At 39.9% G+C, this 25,831-nt stretch overlaps 3 protein-coding genes and 1 pseudogene across 3 annotated transcripts; 1 reads left to right on the top strand and 3 right to left on the bottom strand.

Moving 5' to 3' along the window:
* The first annotated feature begins 513 nt into the window (after positions 1 to 513).
* On the top strand, positions 514 to 3,969 carry LOC135633155 (glyoxylate/hydroxypyruvate/pyruvate reductase 2KGR-like). Its single transcript, XM_065142291.1, has 2 exons — positions 514 to 961; positions 3,356 to 3,969. The coding sequence occupies exons 1-2, from the start codon at positions 530 to 532 to the stop codon at positions 3,872 to 3,874; spliced, it is 951 nt and encodes a 316-aa protein (XP_064998363.1). The 5' UTR covers positions 514 to 529; the 3' UTR covers positions 3,875 to 3,969.
* Positions 3,970 to 4,281: 312 nt separating this feature from the next.
* On the bottom strand, positions 4,282 to 10,232 carry LOC103979730 (shaggy-related protein kinase eta). Its single transcript, XM_009395917.3, has 12 exons — positions 10,031 to 10,232; positions 9,014 to 9,100; positions 8,866 to 8,925; positions 8,509 to 8,781; positions 8,362 to 8,436; positions 8,218 to 8,274; positions 7,304 to 7,444; positions 7,156 to 7,206; positions 6,975 to 7,070; positions 5,801 to 5,884; positions 5,449 to 5,550; positions 4,282 to 4,846 (listed from the first exon to the last, which is right to left on the bottom strand). The coding sequence occupies exons 1-12, from the start codon at positions 10,139 to 10,141 to the stop codon at positions 4,751 to 4,753; spliced, it is 1,233 nt and encodes a 410-aa protein (XP_009394192.1). The 5' UTR covers positions 10,142 to 10,232; the 3' UTR covers positions 4,282 to 4,750.
* Positions 10,233 to 11,401: 1,169 nt separating this feature from the next.
* Positions 11,402 to 16,338, bottom strand: LOC135633154 (nucleobase-ascorbate transporter 2-like). The gene is made up of 14 exons (XM_065142290.1): positions 15,865 to 16,338; positions 15,678 to 15,775; positions 15,169 to 15,345; positions 14,966 to 15,066; positions 14,609 to 14,684; positions 13,598 to 13,657; positions 13,304 to 13,488; positions 13,132 to 13,228; positions 12,950 to 13,036; positions 12,783 to 12,841; positions 12,605 to 12,696; positions 12,444 to 12,521; positions 12,191 to 12,351; positions 11,402 to 11,851 (listed from the first exon to the last, which is right to left on the bottom strand). Exons 1-14 carry the CDS (start codon positions 15,956 to 15,958, stop codon positions 11,639 to 11,641), a joined length of 1,578 nt encoding a protein of 525 aa, XP_064998362.1. The 5' UTR covers positions 15,959 to 16,338; the 3' UTR covers positions 11,402 to 11,638.
* Positions 16,339 to 16,671: 333 nt separating this feature from the next.
* On the bottom strand, positions 16,672 to 24,686 carry LOC135632855 (protein MALE DISCOVERER 2-like; annotated as a pseudogene).
* Between the last annotated feature and the right edge of the window lie 1,145 nt (positions 24,687 to 25,831).

Here is a 25,831-nt window from a genome sequence, read left to right as displayed (position 1 = left end):
TGTAGGTGACGATAAAGGGTGATAAATGGGTGAAATTAATAAAAATGTCTGTATTATTTAAAATCCCATAAAATATAAAATCTCTTAGTCTTAGACCCTCTGGATTTTTAGATAATTATATAAATATTTAGATTTAAATGACATTAGAGTTATTTAATATGTATTTATCCAAATGTTAATTATGATTAGTAATAATTGATAATTATATTGAATTCTTTTACAAAGATGATGATATCATATTACTCTAATGAATCATATTGAATTCCTTTATGTTAATATTATTATAATAAACTAATATGATATCACTCAAAGAATGGATTACAAAGCCATTAATTTATGCTTTCGTATTATAATAAAGCTCAAGTTATGGATTATCAGCTACGAAAACATTAATGACGCTTTACAATGGACGGTCTTGATGTGAGGATGGGAGTAATGGACGGTTCGGATTCGGAAAATAGAAGCCGTTCAAATTTGAGACGATACTTAGGCGAGCCAATGGACGGCTCTCCGTTGGGTTGAGCGCGCAATGGAATCCCTCGGCGTCCTCCTCACCGCCCGCATCGACCCTTACCTGGAGGCCGAGCTCGACCGGCGGTTCAAGCTATTCCGCCTCTGGGAGTTGCCGCCGGCGCAGCGGAGGGAGTTCCTGCGGGAGAACGCTGAGGCGATCCGGGCGGTGGTGGGCAGCCCCGCCCTGGGGGCGGACGCGGAGATGATCGACCTGCTGCCGCGGCTCGAGATCGTCGCCAATTTTGGCGTTGGCCTCGACAAGGTCGACCTCCGCCGGTGCCGCGATCGGGGCGTCCGGGTCGTCTACACGCCCGACGTCGTTACGGACGACACCGCCGACCTCGCCATCGGCCTCGCCATCTCCGCCATGCGACGGATCTGCGACTCCGACCGTTATCTGAGGGATGGATCCTGGAAGGGTAAAGGGGATTACAAGCTCACCTCTAAGGTTCGGAATGAACACACTTTTTTTTGTGTTAATTATATATTATCCATGAAATTAGTTATCTTTAACATTTCGATTTTTATATTTTCAAAATTTATATTAAGATCCTATACTTATGAAATGAATGATTTAATATCGTTTCTTCTTATGTCATCTGGCAAGGTCATTTAGTCTCACAATGTTTATCTATAACCAAAGGCTCTTAAGTTTGTCAGTTCTCCATCATCTTCAGAGGCGTCTTTTGGAGCTTATATGCTCCGAAAGAACAAAACTATGCGGGTATGCCCATCGCCCAAAACGGACAATTCCTTGCGAGTCTACGGGCTACACCAATGACCGACCGACCAAATGATCTCTTATTAGAATGGCGCTAGAGGAAGGGCCCGAGGTTTGCACCTCGACCGAGCAAACTCGCTCCCGAGCCGTGCACCTTAGCTATGACCCCTTGGCTCCCCTACGGGAGGGAGCACTGATAAGGTCATTTAGTCCCACATTGGTTGAGGAGTCTGGGAACCAAGGGCTCATAAGTCCGTCGGGTCTTCCTTACCCTCAGATGCGCTTTTTGGATCTCACATGTTCCGAAAGGACAAAATCATACGGGTACACCCATCGTCCAAGGCGGATAATTCCTCGAGCCTACGGGCCAGACCAATGGCCGACCGACCAAATGGTCCCTTATCATCATCGACTCTGTTGACAAAAATATCGTAGGGTTTATCGTTGATCACGTGCTGACTCAGCCTTACTTTAGTTTACCACTTATCACGGACGATATTTCTATTAGCAAAGTCGACGGCGTGAAAAAAAAAAAGAGATTAAATATTTCACTTTCATAATAATAGGAATCTCAATATAACTTTCGAAAGTATATGGACCGGAAAGCTAAAGTAGCTAAATACGTGGGTAACATGTAATTAAGGTAACTTTTCTTGGGTTCCAATTTTCTTTTAGAACCATTAAATGATCTTTCAGCATCGTCGTTGCTTAGCATTCATCTGCAGCTAGATTGTTCGTCCCTATATTTGTTCTTATGGCGACTTGAACTAGATTGGGGGGGAGCGATGATTTTGGGAAGATCACATGACCAGAATCTGTGGATAGAGGGAGAGGCTGTTTGAACGTTGAGAGAAGACCATGAAGTGAACATTACATTCATGCTGTTGCATCTTGTTCCTAAAAATTAAGGGCACGCTCTGCTTTTGTGACATTAAGTGCTTGTTTGCAGTTCAACGTTCCCAAATTATTACCTTCCTCTAATGCTTTCCTATCAATATGCTTCTCTGTTATATTTGAATATAACTTCTCTCATGCGCATCTACCGTTCGATCTTGTTATAACTATCTTTGTTACTTGGTAGCTGGGTTCTATGTACATGTTTGTGCCAACGTTTCTACTTACTTCTTAAGCACGATACTAGATGACACATGGTTCACACTATTCTTATATGATTAATGAAGAAGAATCAAATTATGTAGGATAAAATATGGGCCACATATAATGCTTATTGTTAGAATTACATAGTGGCGACTGCTAGGATTCAATAAACATAATGAACTCATGATTAAGATTGAAGTTTTGAGTAACTTGTGATGCCAACAGCTAGACATGATTTATGGCAATGATTAGGATTAGATAAGGATGAAGCAACAATTGCAATGAGCATGAGCTTTTTCTTCTTCTTCTTCTTTTTAAAATATTGACATCCGATGAAGTAATATCCGGACTTCTATTTTGGTCAAGGCCTTTTAGCTTCACATATTAACAAGCAAATGATCCCTTCCATTGGTGAGGGATCACAGATAGACCTAGGCAATTAAAAAGAATAAAGAGGTAGTCACCAAATGCTTTCTCCTTCCATAGAGGAGTAATGCTAGTTTTTTGTATGACTTCATAGTTATCAGTTTTCAAAATCATGTTTTTCTCTTTCCAGTTCACTCATTAATAAAGAGATATTATTGCTACCATAATAATATGGGTTTTATTTGACTGAATTGAGCATGGTAATCAACCTTGAACTTTTATCACTTGAAAGTAGCACTTGATAAATTTTAATCGGTTATCTTCTCACATACGGAAACTATCTTTTACTTTTGGCTAAAGACACGATTAGTAACATTTCCTATACAATAATCTGCCTTTACACTTTTGGTTGTCCAATGTTTTCTTGTTGTTCTCCAATCATCATCATTTGAGTTTTAACAAAGCACTTCGGACAGTGAAGAATGCTTCAACAAGTGTTGCATAAAGCTGCAGTGCCAAATAAGCGACCTTATATTTTGTCTAAATTTAATCCCAAGATTGTAAGACCTGTATTTGCATCTCGATGCAATTTTTGTTACTTAATGATAACTGCTCAACGATTGATTTATGATTATATTTATTCTTCTTCCCCTGCAGTTCAGTGGTAAAACTGTGGGTATTCTGGGACTTGGCAGGATCGGTCAAGCTGTAGCGAAAAGAGCTGAAGGATTTGGTTGCCCTATCTGCTACTGCTCGAGATCAGAGAAACGGCACACAAACTACAAGTACTATCCCAGTGTTCTTGAGTTGGCAGCCAACTGCCAAGTGCTTGTCGTCGCATGTCCATTGACCGAAGAGACCCACCACATCATCAACCGAGAAGTGATCGATGCATTAGGGCCGAAGGGTGTGCTTGTCAACGTAGGGCGCGGCCCTCATGTGGATGAATGCGAGCTTGTTTCAGCATTGCTTGATGGTCGGCTAGGAGCAGCCGGTCTCGATGTGTTTGAACATGAACCTCATGTACCAGAGCAGCTGTTTGGGTTGGACAATGTGGTTTTGGTCCCTCATATCGGCACCGACACCTTGGAGACCAGCAAAGCTATGGCAGATCTCATTCTCGAAAACTTGGAGGCGCATGTGTCGAACAGGCCTCTACTGACTCCAGTTTTTTGATCTGACTCAGATGTTTTCTTGTAGAATATTGGCAACCAATTTGTTTGGTAGAACATCCAAGTTATTCCTTTTATCAATCGATTACAGTTGTTCCAGCTCTTGTGATACTGACAGACGAGTTCCATCATCAAATACGTCAATAAGAACCCCCGTGCAGGTCAATACGGAAGGAACAACCAAACTCTCGTGCATTGCAGAATTGTTCTATCTTCTACGGAAGCTACCACAACATATTTATTGCAGAATTGTTCTATCTTCTACGGAAGCTACCACAACATATTTCTTGCAAGCTTACGCTTCGACATGCACAGACGATTTTGTAGCATGAAACTTGTTACTGAGAAAATAAGATACCCGCATGCGGTGTGCGGATGACCAAACGAACACCATTTCGTTCCTTCACAAGCTGTTGCAAGATGACATTTCCATCTTCAATTACAACATTCTCGCTTCTGGATCAGATACATCTACATGAAAACGACAAAGCTACATCAACTTAAACTTACTGTTCACTGACATCACCAAACAAAAATGAAGAGAACCAGCCTGTTAAGTTGTGCCGCAGACAGTACAGATAAGAAGCAGCCAAACCACACTACGAAGACACCTATAATGTCCTCTACAAGGGCAGAACATAATTCTTTGACCATTTAGAATTCATCAGATACAGCGACTACATCAGAATGAGATCCTAAATATCTTACAATATACAAAGACCGGCAGAAAGGCAGGATACAGATTTAAGGAACCCTCCAAACATCCCATCAGCTCCATCATTATAGCTCCCAACGGTAGAGCACTCCTACTCGCCTCCGTGAAAAACATGTAGTGGGTTACTTGCATTTTGACCAGAACATCTCGAAAGCTTTTGTGGTACTATGTCCCAGGCATCTGCAGGAAACTGAGACCAGACTGCCGCCGCACATGTTCTGGAATCAGCTTGGCGATGAGCTCTGGTGATGCACCTGCTAACTGCAAAAATTGTAGCCAGGATCAATTCATCCGTACCAAGAAACATAGTTTTACAAGCTTTTTCTTTTCAATACTCGGTATTCATCTTCAGAAAATCCCAGCAGCGAGGGAGTTAGTTTGCATAGAATAGGAATAATGGAAAGGCCGAACTAACAAGAAAATAGATGCAGCAGCACATGAAACATCACAAGACAACAAGAATATTATTGTAATGTCTGGCCGTCTTAAGGTGCCAAAAGAAATTGCCAATTTGCATGATGATTAAATTGAAGAACCAAGTAGCAGCAATGTTCCTTGGAGAGCTGCCAATTCAAGTAGTTATAAAATCTTGAATGTCATGATTTTCACAATGTCAAATGCACTTGGAATTAGGTCAGTTAAGAAAAAGCAGCAGCGAATGAGAGAAACAAGCATGCTTCGTCAAGCTTATTTCATCCTGTCCATTATGCTTGGAAATAAACAAGGAGTTTGTCACATATGAAGTAATGATTATTCCAGGTTGCCTTATTATAGATGTGGCTACTAAAGAAAGTAAGAACAATAAAAGTGTCAAAGTAGAAAAATAGATGTCACGGATAGCTTTTAGAAGATGTTTTGCTTACTTCCGGTTTGAAGTTGAAAAGAGAAGGCAGAGGACGACCATTTGGCAACCGTGCATTTGGTTCTCGTAGCTCATCAAAAAAGGGGTGAGCACATGCTTCCAGCTGTAATAGAAAATATCAGGTTAACAAAAACATAAAGAAATATCAGATCGTATATTGTTACTTGTAAAATACACAAAAGATTCACGGGCTTCACAAGTTAACATTTTGCTACTTTTTTACGGTTGCAAATTATTATGATGAATTTTAGAAAATGTTATGAAAATTTTGTTATACATGAAAATAGGTCCATCATGTGGTTGCTGTGTTGTCGGATACATCAATGTGTTAAAGATAGTTGGAGGAAACATACTGCAGTGCAACGAAAACTTGGAGAGTATTGGAGAAGACGTGAGGTAAGATCTATTGCTTCTGGAGGCATTCGCTTATGGAATATCTGAAAATTTAGAAGAACTATAAGAATTCCTCAAATAAAAATATTCATATCTATTCCTCAAATAAAAATAAGGTTAAAATTATGCATAATATGCATATCTAAACAATCAGCCAAAAGAGAGGTATCTGATAGAAATATTCCATACAAAATGGTAGAACAAAATTTCCAACAAAACTGGCTTCTAAACTATGTTCAAGTATCTCATATAGTTTTACAACATCAGATATTGAGCGAGAATGTCAATTTGTAAAAAGAAAATGTTAGAATCCATTTTTGCTGGAAATATTAGAATAACGAATTTGATTTGCTCAACCAATTTTGCTTATAAGCATCAAGCTGATATGTACATCTGATGCAAACACTATTCTTTTGAATTAACACACATTATGCTGAAGCGCCCCTTAGTTATAGTTAAAATATGTCAATTTTATGGTTGGTTTTCTGAAGTATAACAGAAATCTGAAAGGCAAATAATCTTGTTAATCAACTAACAGAGTACAAACCTGGAGTTTGAGAAGGCAAGTTGCAAAAAAAATGCGATGCAAGTTGCCGAAAAAATTGATGCTAATCCTTATGGATAGAATCCAATTGATATAGCGACAAAGTTCTGAGAATCATAACTATTAAAATGAGAGACTTCAGGAAATGAGATCATCACAAATAACCTGTTTATACATCACATATTTTGCAAAACAAGAAAAGCATTGGTCAGGCAGGTGCTCCTAAAGAATGCTATCCAATTATGTTTGTATTAGTACATAGAAATTCAGTAATATGAAAACCATTATCTAGGCAGCCGATCCCAGAAAGTTGAAACATTACCATGTGTGTTAACACTGACATCACCAAAAAATTACCAATGTATACATCTTCAACTTATCACTGATACCACAGAACAACAACACAACTGATCTAATGGTTTCACTTCAGAAGTCATCTCTATATATGCACATTTGTTGCAAAAGATTCAAGCTTTATTGTGCCAGCTGACACTTATATGTGTGTGTGAGTGAGTGTCTGTGTGTTGTGTAATTCAAAAGGAAAGCCACACAAAAGATAAAGCCAACATGAAAAAGTGGATGCAACTAACCTTATGCCATGGATGAGCTTTTATCTGTGGAAATCTGAACTCTGTATAGTTAGGATTCATGCATCGAATTTCCTCACGGGTTGGCGTTCCAAGAACCTGCATAAGCATGAAATTTCTTATATGTCATGTATACTCAAAATCACAAGATCCAATATCAACCAATAGGGTATCAACATCATGCCTTGATTATCTCAACAAGCTGATCAACAGCGCTATCTCCAGGAAACAATGGCTGAAACAAATTTACAGGTTAACTTTTCATACAAATCAAATTTACAGGTCCCCCTTGAAAGGTTAACAGTGCAAAAGAGATGGGTGAGACAGAATACCTGCCCGAGTAGTAACTCAGCAAGAACACAACCTGCTGACCATATGTCAATAGATGTTGTATATTCTGTTGCACCAAAAATAAGCTCTGGGGCACGGTAATAGCGAGAGCAAATGTAAGAGATGTTTGGTTCACCCTTGACCTAATATCGCAGACGAATTAATAGAAAGTAATGTCAGTATTAAAAATCAAATGAATAAGTGAGATGAAAAAAAAGCCAATAAGCTCTTCAGAAACCATGTAAAGAAAGTCGTGGCTAGAGATCATAAGTGAAGGATATCCTACAAAATGCTGAGAGATTTAGTCATTTACATGCAATTTAACTGAACTATGAAAAACAAGTTAACCATACGCGGCAACCCACTAATGTAATGTTTCCTTCTTATTTTTCTCTTCTATCCATTTTCCAATTCTTTTTCTAGCTTTGCTGGATCAATTGTAGTAGCTTTAGCACTCAATAATCTTACCTTAGACGTCTTGTGATATGGCATCACACCTCTCATCAATTTGTGAATCCATAAAGGAAATAATATATTTATAATTTACATGTCAGAACTCTCAAACTTAGAAACTGGGATCCATGCCTAAGCTACCAGAATTGACTAAAAGTTCTTTGAGATATCGTGATGTTAAAAGTTGCCATATGATGTGATTTCTCAAATTTAGTGATAAATAATTTATTTAGCATATCTCGTTATGCTAAATAATGCAAGTATCTTCTCACAATCTTTAATATGAAAAATTGCAAAAATGAGATCCCAAAATAATCATGTGAATCAACAACTCCCTCAGCTATTATTTAGTCAATGCATGTTCCTTGAAAATTCAAAGAAAATGATTGATCCATTTTTGGAGCACCAAAAATAGTCAGAATGAGAAAAAAACATATATGAGCTTTAAACCAAGTAAACATACCAAAACTTTTGCGCTTCCAAAATCACACAACTTGACTTGATGGGTAAGAGGGTCTACCTGTGGAAAGCTTAACCAATTGTAGAAAGAGACTTTACTTGATCAAGCTTGACAAATTATAAATATTTTTAAGGCCATAAGACATACCAAAACATTTTGTGGCTTAACATCTCTATGGCAAACACCAGGAACCGTATGAATATAAGCCAACCCTCTAAATAACTGCACACAAATCCAAGTATACTCTCATTCATGTGTCTGCTTATACTCACAGATCAAAGCAAATAAACTTACCTGATATGTATAAAGCTTCACATAGATAAGTGGCATCCTCTGATTCACACTGCTGTAATGTCTTAAAACACGATATAGAGTTTCAGGCACATATTCCATGACTAGGTTTAGAAAAAGCTCATCTCTGCTTGTGGTAGAGAAGAAACAATGCTTTAAAGAGATAACATTTGGATGATCCATCGAACGCATCAGCTGTAGCTCACGGTTTTTGTATCTCCGATCCTGCAAAACCTTCTTTATAGCAACAGTCTCCCTTGTTTCCAAACATTTTGCCTGCCAAAGAACAATCATGTTTGAAGTCAAAACACTAAAGTAGCACAATGTGTCAATGGAAGTCCCAGAAAGTAAGCAAAAAACCTGGAATACGATTCCAAATGAGCCATTCCCTACTACACGCTCCGCCATGTAACTAATGGTCTGCATTGCAAGTAAAAGAATTCTCAGTATGGTAATCCAACAGCAGTCATTTTGCATCAACTTAAATGGTATTCCAATGGCTCCTAACCTGCTTCGGTTCACCATTCTTGCCCCCGATGGTGGTGGAAATGATATGACCAGTGACTGCATCATTCCCCTCCATCACAGATGCTTGCTGCGATTAGTAGTTAAAAAGGAGCATGATTTAGACTGATTAATATGTCTAACTCAGCAAAAGAAACAAGAAACAGCTGAAAAACTCAGAAATGAGACCGCATAAGCACACTGAAAGAGGAACTGGAGCTAACGAGTCGTGTAATGAAACTAAGCCAAGGGACGAACCAAGAACTCCACAACGCATCAAATAGCTAATTAATTGCGCATCAGACAAGAGACCAACCTCATCCTCAGGCAGATGGAAATAGTTTGAACAGAAAGCGCGTGATTTCAAAATACCGACATAACGAAAATACCGCTTAAAACCACAATCCTTTTGCCGCAATTCTTTGAAACACTGGTTACTAGGAACAGCTCCTAAATAAGGATGAAAGACAAGATCAGACCTTCAAACCCTAAAAGGAAAGCAAACGAGATGCCGGAAGTAGAGAAGATCAAAGAAAAAACCTGGTATAATTGCATGGAAAAATATAATACAAAAGGAACCCACAAATACGCATAAAGATACAGTAGAACCGCAAACAAGTAGCAGAGATAAATTCCATCGTTGTTGTCTCTAGACTTAGCATGAACAGCTGGGACTTCATAAAGGAAGGAACATAGGGGAAAACAACAAGAATACTTCAGATCCACCCGTGTAACTCAAAAAAACATGCAACTCACAAGTACCATCAACATTCGTGAGCCAAATGCCGCATGATCTCGAGAACCAAGTAAGCCTTCACAACAAAACACAGACTTTTCTGGCAAAACGAGAAGGCAGCTCCGAAATCACAATGCTCCAGCTCGGATCGACTCAAAGACGCAGCATTTTTTTCGCATAAGGCAAATGAAACCGAGGAGGGAGCGTAAGCGACGGTGGGAAAGGGGATCAAAGAAGGGGTTCGGTCGAGGAATGGTGAGAGGAGGGGGAACAAGGGGCGGCTACCTTGTCTTCGGCCATCTCCTGGTCGCAAGGAGGGGCGGCCGAATTGACGGCATCGTGCTCCGGAGCCGGTGGCGGCGGGTGGTGATGCGGTCCCAGCGGCAGCGAGGCCATGTGATGTGGTAGTGGTGGGAGGAGGAACGGCGGTACGGTGAAAACCCCACCTCTTTTAGATCCTCGTTTTCATGGCTCACCAGTAGAATACCACCAAAGACCTTTAAGACCGTCCCACGTTATAAATGCCACGACTTGGTAACGGTTCACGAATATATCGTTTCCGTTCGGATGCCGTATATAACGTAACTGCCGATATATAATGAAATTACAACCATTGTCCCGGGCCACTGCGATCGCATGCGGTACTGTGACTGCATCGTCGTTTTCTCGGAAGGCAATGCAGTGGAACTTGTGGCCGCGCAGTGCTTGAAACCGAGCCCCTTGTGACACATGTCGAAGCAGCTGCATGGTCGACGAGTTTGCGTGGCAGTCAAAACCACTGTTGTCTCTGTTTCCCAAACGCAACCCAGTTGCAGAGTTGCTGGGGATGGATGACAGTCAAGGTGCAGCGGAGGGAGGTATGAAGGTTGTGCGGAAGACCAGATAAACAATGTCAGTCAAACACGACACTCGAGGCGCCGATAGCCGAAGCCCAATCCGTTTCTACCTTCCTTCCCCTTCCCCCTTCTCGCTTCTGTCATGTTCTTCAAGAAGGGCTGATTACTACTACCATGGTGACTAAAAATTCTTGAATTGTTTGTTTGTTGTTGCGAGCCTCTCAAATCATCATCACATATCCTTTATCGGGTTCTTTCAGCTAAGATCAAGTGTGGTATCTGTTCTATAAATGTTCATTTCTACAGAAAAACCTTCTTCCCCTCATCCAACCGTACCTGGTCGTGTAGTTGTTTTCAGTCCTGTTATTAGGTACAAGAGAAGCCACCGGCGATGACTGAGGTCAGAGAGTTGCTCCGATGGATTCTAGCGAGAGGGACCATTGGACTCTGTGACACAGTTTTTGACTTCAGAATGGCAGTAGTCAGCATTGACACAAAGGGTAAGGCTGCAACCTGTGCCTAACGAGTAATGACTGAAACAGATCAGTCGGAGCAGATGAAGAACAGTGGAAGACATGGGAAGACCAGTGCAAGCTGTGGCATGCAGTATGAGTGCAGGTTGATTGAGCATAAGGCTCGAGATCATTAACAGCTTTGCAGAAAGAACATGGTGGGACGTCTGGTGCATGGTCCACCAGCTGGCACAAGAGGTTGTCGAGGGAAATTGAACGACGACATGGTTATGCTGATCACGATAAGAATTATAGTTTCCTTTCCTTCAACTCATTCTACCCTTTCAACCCAAAAAAAATCCGTATGCTTGAATTCAAGTTCGAACTTGAACTATGCTGATGATCTTTTGTTCCTGCAAACACATGATCCTTATAACATCATTTCTAGTGGACTTCAATAGCTGTTACTATCGCTCGACGAATCCAAAATATACATGAAACGACTACGAGTCCAAGCAATCACCCAGTGGATTTGGCCAAAACCTAATTCTGCACCCTTCTCTGCTCAACGATCTGAGTCTCACCAAGTTCTTCCATCAGCAAGCTCATGATGGAGGAAAGAAACGGTTGAGGTTAAAGGGGAGAGTATAGAACTCTTCATTCCTGCTGTCTCCTTGGAATTTTCGAAACCTAGCCCACCATGCCATGCCTCGGTCGCCGGCAGTGCCACTGACGTCGAGTGTGTTGTCCAGGAAAACCGCAACGATCAATGCCACGGTCGGTGGGGAGGAGAAGATCGTGTTTATGTAGTCATTGAACTGCAAAAGGACACAGGTCAGAAACATGCAAACACAAAGAAGTTTTCTTCCTTTTTGGAGACTGATTCTAATAAAAGATACTCCTGAACCTAAGTTACAGCTCCCTACTGTTCTTGCATGCTGTAACTTGATCTTGATGACTGTTTTGGCCAAAGACCCAACTTACAGCTTGCTGAAGTTGATCAACTTACACTCACAGGTAGCTCCTAAATGCTTGACAATTATGGATTTCTTTTAGAGATTGTGATCATTGGTAATACTACATTGTATCATATGATATCACTGTTTAGTCATGTGAGATCGATCTATTTCGAAGGCTGGTAATTGGTAAATACATACCCATTCTGCCTTGGTGTGGGCTGGACCACGCTGAGCGCTCGAGGTGTACTTGAAGAAGTACTGAGGAACAGACAGGCCGAGGAAGATGGAGACGCCAGTGATGAAGAGGTTGCGCATGGAGTTCATGTTGGTGAACTGCAACAAGGAGAGCCCCACCGCCGCTAGAACAGAGAAATCCAAAAGACAAGATATCAAGCTTTGGTCTAACACACACTCTGTCTAAAACTAGAGGAAAACTAGAAGGAGAACATACCCACGATCCCGAATAGAACACAGTAAACAGCAGCAAAGATGACGAACGGAATGGAGGCAAATAAAGCTCCAAATTTCCCTACGTCAAAAGAGTAGATTCAATATGTTTCCACAATGGGGAAACCTTATGAACTGGATGGATACATATAGCTCATCACTCACCCATGATGGAGAAGAATATCATGAAACCAGCTGAGATCTGAATGACCCTACGACTCCCAACTCTAGTCGATCCGAGAAGCCCCAAATTTTCCCTGATGTATTCCCCGGTTAGAAACTTGATAAAGAGTATCGTCATATTATGTGCGAAAATATATAAGAACATGAAGTATGAACTCACACAGAGACAGTCGAACCAGTTACAGTGCCAAACAGCCCATCAAGTAGGATTCCAATTCCCTGATCATTTTTGAAGGACAAGAACAGATAACACAATTCATTCAAATGCTCAGAATTAACTTGACAAGAGAATTTCGCATATGTTGATCCGATGAGGTAATTAATTACCTGCCATCCAATGCCTCGGCTCAGGACATGAGCAGGAGGAGGTGTTGCACTAGCCAGGCGGGCTGCAGCCTTGTAAGCACCGGTTGACTGCAGCAAAACAAGAGATTTATCAGCTTTGGCAAGAATGAAAGATGGCATTTGCACCATCAGATATAATGGAGTTCGGCATCACCACTGCTTACCTCGATCAAGGATGCAAAGACAGCAGCCATCATCCCAAAAGAATGGCCAGCATCAAAAGTTGGTGCACCCCATTGTAATGGGTATGGAATCTTTATCCTAAAAGCCTTGATGTGTTAGTGTAATGCGATGAAAGACATTACAGAGAGCGATAAAAACAGTTTGGAGGAATACCAGGGAGCAGAGGAGATGAGGTTGGCACGGTCAGTGCGGCAGTTGACTTGGGTGCGCTCGGGATGGTGTTTGTATGCACCGCTAACCGTAAGCAAGTGGGCATAAACCCAGATGATGGTGATGGTTATCAGAAGAGAGAACCTCTCCAATATGGGCAACCCTCTAACATGTAGATGCTTCAGATACTGATCAAGTTTACAGGTTTGGTTTAGAAAGATAGGAGACATGAAAGAAAGATTTTGAAGTCAATTGTGCTGTGTTCTATAGTTGAAACACTATAAGATAAATCTGTACCTGGGAGGATGCAACGAATAGGATGAGCATCGGAACACCAATCTCCACACATCTCCCAACCTGGTGCACGAACAAGCTAAGACTAACAGAATTGAATGTATTACTGAAATCTTCATCTCGTAGAGAAATTTCACTTTTTTATATGGTTTTTAAAGCAATCATATCTTTTGTAATACCTGCTAAAGATATTTATCCTTAATTTTATGAATCACAAGTTTAAGAGGGAAAGACTAAATTAGAATCCTACTGAAGTCCTACACATTTCTGATAATTCTGAGGCATCAAAATACATGTTGACATCAATTTTCGTCGTCACATATTACCTAACAAACAATATTATTCTTAAGAAACTATATTCAAGTACATCAAAGCAATAATTTACATCCTGATATGTCATTTGCCATTTTTTTAGCCTATTTTACATCCATGTATGTCATTTGTCATTCTTATAGCAATATTTCTCGTCCTTCATTTGGTGGTACCTTCAACAAAAAAAATTTACGAATGTATTGGAAAATCTTCTAATGTTAATCATCTGCCACAGAAATGTTCATCCTGGTGAAAATTTTGCAGGAAAAGAGCAAACATGTTGGATTGTTTTACCAGATAATAAATTCATAAGCATTTGGTAACAAGTCATTTTTTTATTGTAACTCTAAGAACCACCTTTGGTACTAGCTTTTGTGAAAGGTAAAGAATAAGGTTTTGGTTTCCAGTCAAGCTGAAGGTTGTGTAGCTACATTTTGTCCTCCATCTGACACAAGTACAAAGCTGATGATACATTATCGCAATCAGCAGGCTGATTAGATCAATGCAAGATCGATATTTTCAGATGGGTAAAAGATCAATGTACACAAAACCTGTGTTAAGATGCACAATTAGCATCCATATGACTGACCTATTGAAGCTACAATAAAATGCATGCTATGCAAAACTGAAAAGCTCGCCTATATCTTCATGTCTACAGATCTTACAGATATCAAAGAGAAGGAGAGGCAATAGAAGCAGTACCACAGGGAATCCTCTGTCGAATAACCCGAATCCAACCAGTGAAACTACCGGCACCATTCCCAGAGGGCTGAAAAATCTGAACCAGAAACACACAACATAATTACATCAAACAAATAATATGCAGACTATCTCAGCAATTATGTCTATCACTTGCTCAGAATTGTCCCCTGTTAATTTTTTTCCATGTGATCCATTTTGTTGGAACTTTCCAATACTAAATTTCCAACTTACTTTACACAGACTGGCAAACTGATTTTCTCGAGCCGCATGATGATTACTAGAACTGATCGATTATGCTGCCAGGGAAAACACCAAGAAACAAGGACACATCTAATGATCATAGAGAAGTAGCTGTACCTGGAACAGATACCCCACAACTGGCTGTAACCCAGAATAATCTGAATGCAGGAAGAGACAATTAAAGCTCCTTGTATGGCTCTCATGGTTTGGAGGAACCTCTGCGAACATGCAAACAAAGCACTGGTCCAAATTATCCACATGGAGAACTAACAAACTGGGAATATATTGAGTGAAAAGTCAATATTAACTTGTTGACTTACTTGATGATCATTGGTTATCTGTGTCAGGGATGAGTCGTGAACTATAGATATGATTGGAACCATAAATGCGTATGAACCACCAATCACAGTTGGAAGGCGAGTCCCGAATAGGGTCTGGATCAGTGTATTTATTCCGGTTACAAATAGCAGTGTCTGCACAACCCTAACCTTATCATCCTGCAGCAGTGGACTCCCTGATTACTTTCAACTAGTTGACGAGTTAAATCTGAACAATCTAATGTAAAAGATGCAAATGACACCAGAAGATATTGATCGTGTTAGACTGATGAACAAAGAAGCTAATTAAATAGTATGGTAGGAAGCATCCTTAAGCATTCATTTTTGAAGGAAAATACAGTGATTAAATGAACAAAAAAGATGGTTTAATCAGCAGAATACAACTATAGACGGAAGCAAAGAACTAACTTCTGAAGAGAACACTCCAAAGGAGAAATAGAGAAATAGGAAAAAGGTTGGATGGGATTGCAATACTAGTAAGCAAGTCTTACATCACTTCCCCCCATCAAGGGTACCAGAAAGGTTGGGATCATCACCGCTGTGCCCAACGCCAATACGTAATGCTGAAATCCCAAAGCAATCGCCTCACCTGCAATCGAGTGCGCAGTCACAGACGCTCATACTAGTACAACCGGAGAACAAAAGAGCAAAAGGAAGGGTATCAGTAATCTAACACACCCCAAGAAGGATTGGAGTCGATGCAGTACTCGAACCCCTGGAGTTGATCCATGGGCGGATGCGTGATGATCTCCTCCGGCTTGACTTCCGCCATCTCCAAGAATCACCAAAACAACACCCAACCGGGGGAAGAAGGGTTGGAAAGCAAAGAAAAACCCGACCTTTTTCGGGTCTTCCAAACAGCACCAAGATGGAATTTTTCCGATTGCTCTGCGGCTGAGGAGTGGAGCAGCAAAAGAGAAAGGTGGCCTCGGGTGAAAAAAGCTGGAGAATTGTTGATGAAAGCTGAGATAAAGAAGAGGTTTCCAAAGGGGCACAGAAGATGAGGACGAAAGTGGGCGGGAGAGAGAGAGAGAGTCGCTCGCAGAGAAAAGGATGGGGGGAGGCAGGATTCGAGACAACACCACCCACGGAATCACCTCCGTTCGCCGTCGTCTATATATCTCCCTGTCGTGTGTGTCTCCATGGGAATTTGCCCGTTGGTATTTTTGCGACGGAAATGTCATGACACGCAGTCGTGTACAAACTCGGGAGGAATAGAAAATGCAACGCGAGTTACCGTTAAATAGACGGCCTCTTTCGCCGTCTGTGTGGAGAATAAATCAAACAGAAGCATCACAGATGGATTCAAATCCATGTCTTAAACTGCGGGAATTGCTCTTTAGGTTCAGTAAACTATTTCTTTGTTTCAAATAAAGAAAATAAAAACTAAAGCTGATGAAACGACTAAAATCGAATCCGATTGATAATTAAACGTAAAAATTTTAATTGAATTGTTATTAATATTGAAAGCTTAAGATATTATAAAAATGCTCCGAGTCAGCATCCACGTGACAAAAGGTTGGCGAATCTCCCAACGTTTACGTTTCTGCTATAAGATATTAAGCTGCACCCAACTCTCGCTAAAATATTATTACCAGTATCCTTGGATCCATGATTACTAGGCTCTGAAGACAGGGTAGGCACGCTGAGGCACTTGATGATCATGGATTATATCTTCTTCTTTGTGACCACTTTATGGCCACTGTGCTACGGGACTCGGGAGGCAAGGAGGCTGCTAGCGAACGAAGGAATGCTTGTATACAAAGAGCAAAGGATTGCAAAAGCTGTGGATGCCGTCCGAGGCAAAGCAAAGTAGATTCCAAGATAAGGAGGAGGCTTTTTGGCTTTTGAATTATTTGCGGAGATTCCTCTCTTTTTCTGCTGTGAAAGAGTTGACGATGATCTGACTATGAGTATGTTGATGTCTGACTTGAGCTCGACTCGTCCAAGAAGGAGCTCGGCACAGTCAGCCATTCTATAACACACACACACACACAAGCATAGTTATCACTAAGACAGTAGAAACTCAATTAGAAGGAGAAATGCTAGAGAATTTACACTCTGAATCATTTAATCTCGGTCCCAAATGCACCAACCTTCAGCAGTCGTGCAAAGATGGCTACACATATTCAAGTTCGCAGTGAATCTGTATCGACACTCCTTGGTCTCTCGCAGGACCTACAGGAAGACCACTTGGTTCACAGTCGATTGCTATGGCTAAAGAAGAAGCAGATGGATCTTCCATGGTACAATAAAGAGAAGAAAGATAAGTGGACTGAGGTTTACATGATGATTGACTGAGCCATATACCAGATGGTGGTTGCCGCATAATTCTGCAAGGAAACAAACTACGTGTTAACTTGCTTCGACAGATACGATCTCCAGCTCCGCCCACCAAAGTGGAGCAAGTTGCTACCTCGGGTGAAATCTGTATCACATCCCTCAACTTAGAAGTAACTTCTTTCATGGATGGCCTCTTCCTGGGATCAAGATTGATGCAATCTCGGATGACCTCGCAAATGGTTTCCAGCTCCTGATCTTTATGGGTTTTCAAAGTGGGATCGACCAAAGAGACAACACCACCATTACCATTTAAGTACTCCACAACCTGTTGTTTCAACAGAGCAGGTATCTTAGAGCCAGTACCACGTTATCTATTCCTCTAAGAATAGAATTATTGCAGTAACACTTGTCAAAGATGGAGGAGCAAAATGAATCCATAAGGTTCTCACTGGTTTCTAGTATTGTGAGATATGTCAGCTTACCAAGTTCAGAAGGGAGACTTGTTCTTCAGAACATGGCACCTTCCCAGAAACTATTTCTAATAATAGTATCCCAAAACTGTAAACATCATTTGCAGGATCGGCAGAAAGGGATTCGGAGTGATCAAGGTCATCATCTCCATGTGTCTTCACGTTGGCAAAAATTTCTTTCCAAACATCAATGTCCGCAACCTGTACATATACATCAAATCATATGTAATGATCAATGTATTCTTAGTTAGTTGATACGATCATAGATATCATTGACAGTAGAAGAAATGTATTGGAACTTCGCCTTAGCAGCAAAATCCTCTGAAACAAAAATCGAGCTTGACAGCAGGTTGAGACGTGGTATGGGAGGCTTCAGCTCGTGCATGTGCTGCAGAGAGTAGGCTGTCCCCATGATTATCCTCATCTAGCACTCCAATCAAGATGCTCGAATTCTTCCACTGCACAAAATTAAACATTCTATTAGTCTGTCTATCATTTATTGCTTCAAAGTCAAGCTTTCATCGAATTTGAATGCATTAATCCTTCTTACCATGAAGATGCTCATAGAGTGTACCATTGGGTGCATATTCAAGGACCATCATTCTCATAAATGGCTCATTCTCCTCACAGTAACCAAGGAGACCGACAAAGTTTTTGTGGTTCACACGAGATAATGCATCTATCTGTATGTCCAAGATGAGAAAGACATCAATTCACTGCCCTTAGGACAATGTAACATATTCAGTGTGCATAAAGTAGGCAATTTGCTACAAAAATACCAAGAATTAAAACCTTTTTTCTGAAAAGCATTTCTGAATGCCTTGACCAATAGTTTAAAGATGTGATGGTGGTGGATACAAGTGCTATCTCGACCCTACTTGATAATGTTCCCTTATAAACAGTAAATTCTGGATGACTGATGACAATGTTGCTAAAATCTTCACAAGCAGCTTCAAGCTCTGAGCCCTTCAATTTCGGTACCCCTGCATAAGTGAAAGAGAAGACATAAGCTGTGCATTCCATATGTGAACTAAGCAGAAGCACAGGATTCCTTGCCACCAGTGCATTAGAAAAGGTGGAGTCAAAAAAATTTTCAAGGACACACTGAATAGAACATATTGTAGGTAGATAACTGCATGGTATTATTAACTATCAAGTACTACTAAAACTAACTAAAATAATAATAATATAGTGTTTAGTAAGCTATTTGGTGCTTATATATGCCTTGGAGTATGTGCATTACCTTCGATCTAAAATTATTTTACCGATAGAAGAATGCTTCCCTGTAAAGATTCTGATCTTACAATGTTAAATAACTTTTTTTTCATACAAATTGTAACTTTATACAAATTATACACCTACTTATCTGCAAATAGGATCATTTGAAGTGTTTACCTAGGGTCATAGCTTCAATGAGCTGCACTACACCTTCCCATCTTTGGAGTTACAACTATTAAGTTACAAATGATATGTTAACATGAGAAGAACCTAATAATACAAATATTTTTTTCTTTTCACGCTAATCACACAAAAATTGAAACTATTAGTTATCTCTGATGAATTACTTATATCCTAAAATGTCGATCAATTATCATATCCATAATGTCCAAACATAGGTAGAAAGGGATTCACCTGTTACAAATGCCTTCTGCAACTGACCACTTAGACCAGTTTTCCAAGGACCTATGTAGCCACACCCTTGCTGTGGCAAACCAAAAACATGCATGTTCCCAGGGTAAGAAGTAAAGCAGCCATTGGAAGAACAAGAATGTACATCCATGTTGCTGATTTTTTACTTGACCGAACATCATTCCCCTCAGAATTGGTCGTCTCTGTTGGTGTAGTCTCAGGATGAGATACGAATGGACTTGGGAGGGGCATAGGAGCTGGGGCTGGGATTAGCTTAGATTTGTTTCTTATCGCAGGAGATGAGCTACTTGCAATAGGTGGAACACTGACAAGTTGACTTACAGAGCCAGCACTTCCTGGAGCAGCATGTAGGTTCCTGGTTTCTTCAACCAGTCTACTGCGAGTAATATGTACATGTATGCTTGACATTAGATATGGCTCACCAAAACCAGCTACTGTCCATAAAAATTATAATTATTATTTCGTTAAAAATCTTCATGTGGTCAAGGATATCGAGACAGTATATAATATGCACTTATGGCCTACATTATTGCTTCTTTCATTCTGTCCATCCAGAATGCCTCCTTTCGATCTGAAGCTTGAAAGCAAAACTCTTCTGCAATTGAGATGATTTTAAGAATTTGTCATCAGCGAGCTAATTAGCTATTGCTAACATAAAAACACACAAAAAGAAGAAGTATTCGTACAATGGTGATATCTCAAAGATTTGTATGATTCTTCTTTTAAGCCGAAACAGAAAGGAGTTAACATTCTTCAGTTTCTGCCAACCAGTCTCCCAAAAGCTGGTATTTACATAATAGCAATAAGTGTGTGGAGTGTGGACAATGAAATCCATCCATTCAATTTATACATATTGAAACTCGTTCTGTATGAAAAATATGAGCCAGCCAAATGCAAATTTAGTGATATACACAGAAGCCAATGAATAATCTTAACAGGAAATTGTTCAAGTCCCTTGGCATGCCCAATTTCTAATAAGAAGCTGTGATTGACAAGAGCTTTACTTTCCAATAATTTGATGGAAATTTAGTTTAATTCTGGTCGTTCTTAATATGTTTCTAAAACCCTTCCCAACCAGTTAAAAACATTAACTTTGCCTACAGATTGCTGATGGCAGTTAGAATGTTAAAGCTAACAATAATAAGAAAACATAATTACACAAAAAATATTGACAATGTCTTATCACAGACTTAGTTGGTCTTGCTTAAGTCCTGTAGCATTGTGACAAGACGTTGTCAATCTCTTCCACTGTTACACAAAAGATACATAAAAAATTTACCTTTGAAACTAGGATAGGCTTTGATCATTATCTTTTATATTATCATTAACTAGTTGTCAGCTATTTTGTGCCTTATCCCTTGCTTCAACATCATCACTAGCACATGTAAGTTTGTAAGGATAAACTAATCGCTACTTTTGTTGGTTCAACTGCCTATAATATAGCCTAGCTACACTGAAGAAGGAATCTTACAAGAAGCACTTGACACAGCCAAGGATATAGGAGGATTGAGTCTAATGGCTTGTTTTCTTACTCTAATTCTACTAGTAGAAAGTAAACAGAAAGAAATATTGAAGGTCATAACAAATCCTACAGTGCAAATTATATTCAGCTTTAAGAGTCATTTACTTGGAAAAGGAGAACCGATAATACCTCCATGCTTATTAACATGCAAATTCCCATAAACATGTAGAGAAATGAATGGTGGCTTACCAATGCTTAACCTTCCTCTTTACTCGGCCCAGGTCATTAGTCATACCACAAGAAAGGTTTTGATCATGCATCACATCAAAGTGCATTTTAGGATTTTCTATCAAAGGTGTGCTCCCTTGGAATTTGTTATGGCAAAGCAGACTGCAAAAGAAAAGGATGATTTTTAACTCGCAAAATTTTCTTAACTTTTGAGGCAAAAGTGTATTGCAATAGGAGACTCACAGATGTTTGAGAGATAAAATTTCTCCAATCTCCTTCAGAATTGTACCATTTAGCATGTTATTCCTCAAGTCCAAGAGTTCCAACATGGTTAATCCTCCAATCTCCTTAGAGATGACTACAGAAAATTTGTTCCCATAAAGCACACTGCTGAAAGAAAACTAGTTACAAAAACAATGGAAGTGCACTAAACTTAGTTTGACAAAGCTATGATGACCAGAAGTTTAAATGATGATATGAGAGCCAAAAAAATTGTGTCGAAAATGCTGTTATACATTTGATGTGAGGTTTATTTTTTGGCTACTGCATTAAACTTAGAACAAGTATTTTAAGGTCTTTATTGCATTGTCGTCGTCGTCGTTGTTGTTGTTGTTGTTGCACATTAATTAGTTATGCCCAATGTACAAAGAACTGAGGTCATCCCAAGAGTTTTTAATATGAACAAACAGATTTATTGCCTTTTAATATCATTTTGTGGTCTTAGGGTTATGTCCAGGATGAGATAAATTCCATCCACAACAGGTCTATTCCTCACAAATCTGTTATGCAAAAAAAAAGAAAGAAGAAGAGCATGTTACGATGGGAAACACATGAAAAAAAAAAGAAATCAGATGTCTTTGTGGAAGACTGATACCTGATATTCACAACAATGATACAAAGGTGTGGCATGTAAAATGTAAAGATGATCATATCATATCTGACAGCCAGGTGTAAACCTAGTGGTTTGTGTCCTTTTATTTTGCGAAGAAGTTCCATATCATAAGATTGTAAAGGTGCCATTAGTTAGATCACCAAATGCATTCTATTGCTACAATTCCTATTTCAATACTATTGTTTTCTTTTTTTCTTTTCCTACTGCGATGCCTATGTCAACACAGCAGTGCACTAGGACATGTTGATGATACCAACAATGAATATGCCATCAACAAGATAATCCTTGCTGAAGAATGTGTCACCCTAAAAATAGAAGAAAACATAATAAAATGCTTAGTAATTATATTTTATGGAAGATTCCTCTACGATACAAAATAAAAATAATGGATCTATCACAAATTGATTTTAATGAGAATAAAAAACAAGAGATGGCACAATCTCATGAATATTTCCTTCATTCCTGTATGCTCATTTAACAGATTTCTGTCCCTGAAAAACTTTACATGAATATTTGAATATCTCAAACTAAGTTCTATGCTTATGGAATTATGGTTCCTTCTATTCAATATTGTGTATATTTAGGCAAAGAGAAAAAACTCTCCATGCACATATATGTCAATGATAGTTAAATATGAAACTAAAATGCAACTTACAGAGCTCTCAAGTTACTGAGCTTCCCGAGTTCCAGTGTCAAAATTCCATGGAGAGACAATTCTTTTGGGCTCCTGCAAGTGTGCAACATTATTAGATATAGAACACATCAAATGGTATTTTAAATGTGCAATGAAGCCTTCGTTTTTGGAAAGAAAGATGAAAAACAATGAAACAGTAAACTAAGGGTACTTTGTATGTCTAAGTGCTTTTGTTACAAAAGTTGAAATTAGTATCTAATTTTCAAAACAAGAAGTCAGTAAAAATGCATCATTTTTGGAAGCAGAATGATATTCTTACCCACCTATCCAAATATGATTATAAAACTATTAGGGAAGCTTCTCTCTGAATGTGTGTGTGTGTGTGTGTGTGTGTGTGTCACAAGCTAAGCACCTTATATCAGTAAGGATTGCCTAGTAGCAGGCAGTGCTCCACCAAATTGGTTTCAACTTAATTAGTCTTTCTAAGTAATCACTTATTTAGAGCTTTACATAATCTGCCCCACCTGAGTTTTCTTGATCTTCTCTTTTATTTTCTGTATTTATTTCTTTGGATGTCATTCATCATCTTTTATAGTTTTGGATTATCTACGCAATCTCAAACCCCTTATATTACTGAAGATTGCACTTGTCGCCTAAACTAACTGGAGTGACATGAACTAGGAAAAATACTTTTTTAAAACTTTTTTTTGTTTTCTTACTGTACTGTCCTTTCTAAGGCAACTCAAGGAGAAGTTTCTAAGTCATGGTTCAGCTAATATCAGATTAATCAAAGTGCATGACAGAATACATCCAGATATATGGCAAAGTCTGCTCATGTCAGCATGAAAGGATGCAGACATCAGAGAAGCTACCTCCAAATTTTGAGATTCAATACTAGTTGGAGGCACAGTATATTTTTGCGGAAGGTTGAAAGAAAATGAAAGCTATTACATGTTTTAAGACAATTGTTGTGCAGGAGTGGTCTATCAGTCTGTCAATTGTTGGATGACATTTTTGCATCCGTTTTGATATTTCCTGCTCAAATACATCCATATTCATAAACAGATGACACTCAGTTGCGAAGAAGAACAATGCACAACAAGAGAGACACAATAAAGGGGCCAACGGTCTTACAACGTGATTACTTTACCAGAGACGCAACGAACACCGGTCCATTAGCACGGGTTGTCGTCTCTGGGATTCCAATTCTGCAATGCCCCAAATGGATCAGACTCCACTCTCGAGCGGAATTCCAACAGAGCCAACCCTTCACCAGAATCCAACCCTTTTTAAGGTACCATCATCATCATCAATAACACAGTCACTAGTACATCGAGAAATTAACATGTATGTCTACCTTCGAGATTAATCGACAAGCACTCGTTGCTGATGACGTAGATCATCAGGACCACGCATAACACCTTGTGCAAATGGAACCAGAACATATTCCATCGATCCGTCATTCCCCTCAAATTCGATATATGAATCCTCTTCTACAACAACCTATTTACAAGGACTCCCCCTCTTCGACCTCTCGAGGTCGAAATCGACGTACCACGATCGCCGGTTACGAACGGACACCTTCGATCAAGCCGAGAGCTCGAATCTTCAATCCGTGTCCTTCAGTTTCCGTCGCCTGCATTAGCAATCCAACCAAACTGAGAAAGAACACCCAAAAAACAAAAAAGATTTCTCCGCTTTTGGGAGGAATCCAAAGACGCTTCCACCACTATAAATCTGAGGAGTATAAAAGGGTTGAAAAAGAAAAAACTAAAATAAAAAAAAGGTGTTCGCATGGATCGATGACGATCAAAAGGAGAGGCGGAGGAGGGCTTGGGGTTGTAGGTTGCGGGAGCGAGTTCCGAGGAATGACGAGCTCCGTTTCCGGAGGATGTGAAGTTTGTTATTATTATTCTTATTATAGCATTATTCATTTTATTATCGATTTTATCATTAAAAAATGTTAATATTAAAAACTATAATTGGAAGAAAAATGGCGAAAATAAGATTAAATAGACGTCGCGCCATGTAGAGATTACTCCTCTCCTTTTTTTTATGGACCTATGTGTACCCGTTCTGATACCCACCTTGTGATTCGTTATGGAAGGGTTAACTCCAATCACAAGTGGGGTTTCTGAACAGGTAGGTAAGCTGCCGTGTCCTCCATTTGAATGCTTGGTCGAACACGTTCGCTCATCATGACGCAGCTGCTTCATTTTTTTAGAATATTTAATCGGATAAAAAAGGAAAAAAAAATGAGTGTGTTCGTTCGGGTGTTTGGGGCCGTTGGGACCCACTACTTCGACGGGCCGCGGAAATCGTTGTGCTTTACCCCTTTTCCGCGTGAGCGTGTGGCTGGCCGGTGTGTGGGACGTGGGCCCGGACGCCGCCGTCAGTAGTGGACGCCCAAAACCCCGTGGCCCACCGTTCGTTGACGGTCCTCACGTCGTTTGCACGACTATTACAGCCGTCTGATGACATGGCGGCTACAGTTGACTTATGTGGAGGTGGAGCTCACCCTCGTGGACTCTTGTCATAGTGAAGTAGTTAACGTCATGGGTCTCTCTCGGAGAGCCAAACAAAATCCGACATCACCTGTGAGCTGCACGAGTGACGTGGTTCTTGACGGTAGCTCGAACGTGAGGATTTAAGTCGTCGTTTCACCTTGACCAGTGGATTATAGTAAGGCGACTTTGATTTTGAGAGCACGAGATTACTAAATTGTTTCTAGATTCGGTAACTCATCTCGTTCACAGGAATACATGTTGATAGGAAAAGTAATGACATAGGTATTAAATTGATGACTCATTCGATCGGGGATCCTTATTCGAAATAAACATGTGTGCAAGGGCTCGTGTTGCCCCTCACGTAATCATCGATCGAAGTATGATCCTCGAGAAAGTCATATGAGTTGATCATCAATACCCAGCGGCCAAGCCCACCCTATCGACTTTCCCCTCGATTACATCGTCGATCGCTAGCATCCCATTGCAATCAGTGATAATTATGTAAGGGCTCGCATGCTT

The sequence above is a fragment of the Musa acuminata genome, chromosome BXJ3-3 (assembly GCF_036884655.1).
Source record: "Musa acuminata AAA Group cultivar baxijiao chromosome BXJ3-3, Cavendish_Baxijiao_AAA, whole genome shotgun sequence".
In the NCBI taxonomy this organism is placed as follows: Eukaryota; Viridiplantae; Streptophyta; class Magnoliopsida; order Zingiberales; family Musaceae; genus Musa; species Musa acuminata.
This window is presented reverse-complemented; position numbering and strand designations above follow the sequence as displayed.

Coding starts and splice junctions, on each gene's coding strand:
- LOC135633154 (XM_065142290.1), bottom strand. CDS start 15,958: ATGGCGGAAGTCAAGCCGGAGGAGATCATCACGCATCCGCCCATGGAT. Junction 13,658..14,608: donor TCGACAGAGGATTCCCTGTG/GTACTGCTTCTA, acceptor TTCGTGCACCAG/GTTGGGAGATGTGTGGAGAT. Junction 13,489..13,597: donor TATTCGTTGCATCCTCCCAG/GTACAGATTTAT, acceptor AAACTTGATCAG/TATCTGAAGCATCTACATGT.
- LOC135633155 (XM_065142291.1), top strand. CDS start 530: ATGGAATCCCTCGGCGTCCTCCTCACCGCCCGCATCGACCCTTACCTG. Junction 962..3,355: donor ATTACAAGCTCACCTCTAAG/GTTCGGAATGAA, acceptor CTTCCCCTGCAG/TTCAGTGGTAAAACTGTGGG.
- LOC103979730 (XM_009395917.3), bottom strand. CDS start 10,141: ATGGCCTCGCTGCCGCTGGGACCGCATCACCACCCGCCGCCACCGGCT. Junction 9,101..10,030: donor AGGAGATGGCCGAAGACAAG/GTAGCCGCCCCT, acceptor TACTAATCGCAG/CAAGCATCTGTGATGGAGGG. Junction 4,847..5,448: donor TTTTCAACTTCAAACCGGAA/GTAAGCAAAACA, acceptor CAATTTTTGCAG/TTAGCAGGTGCATCACCAGA.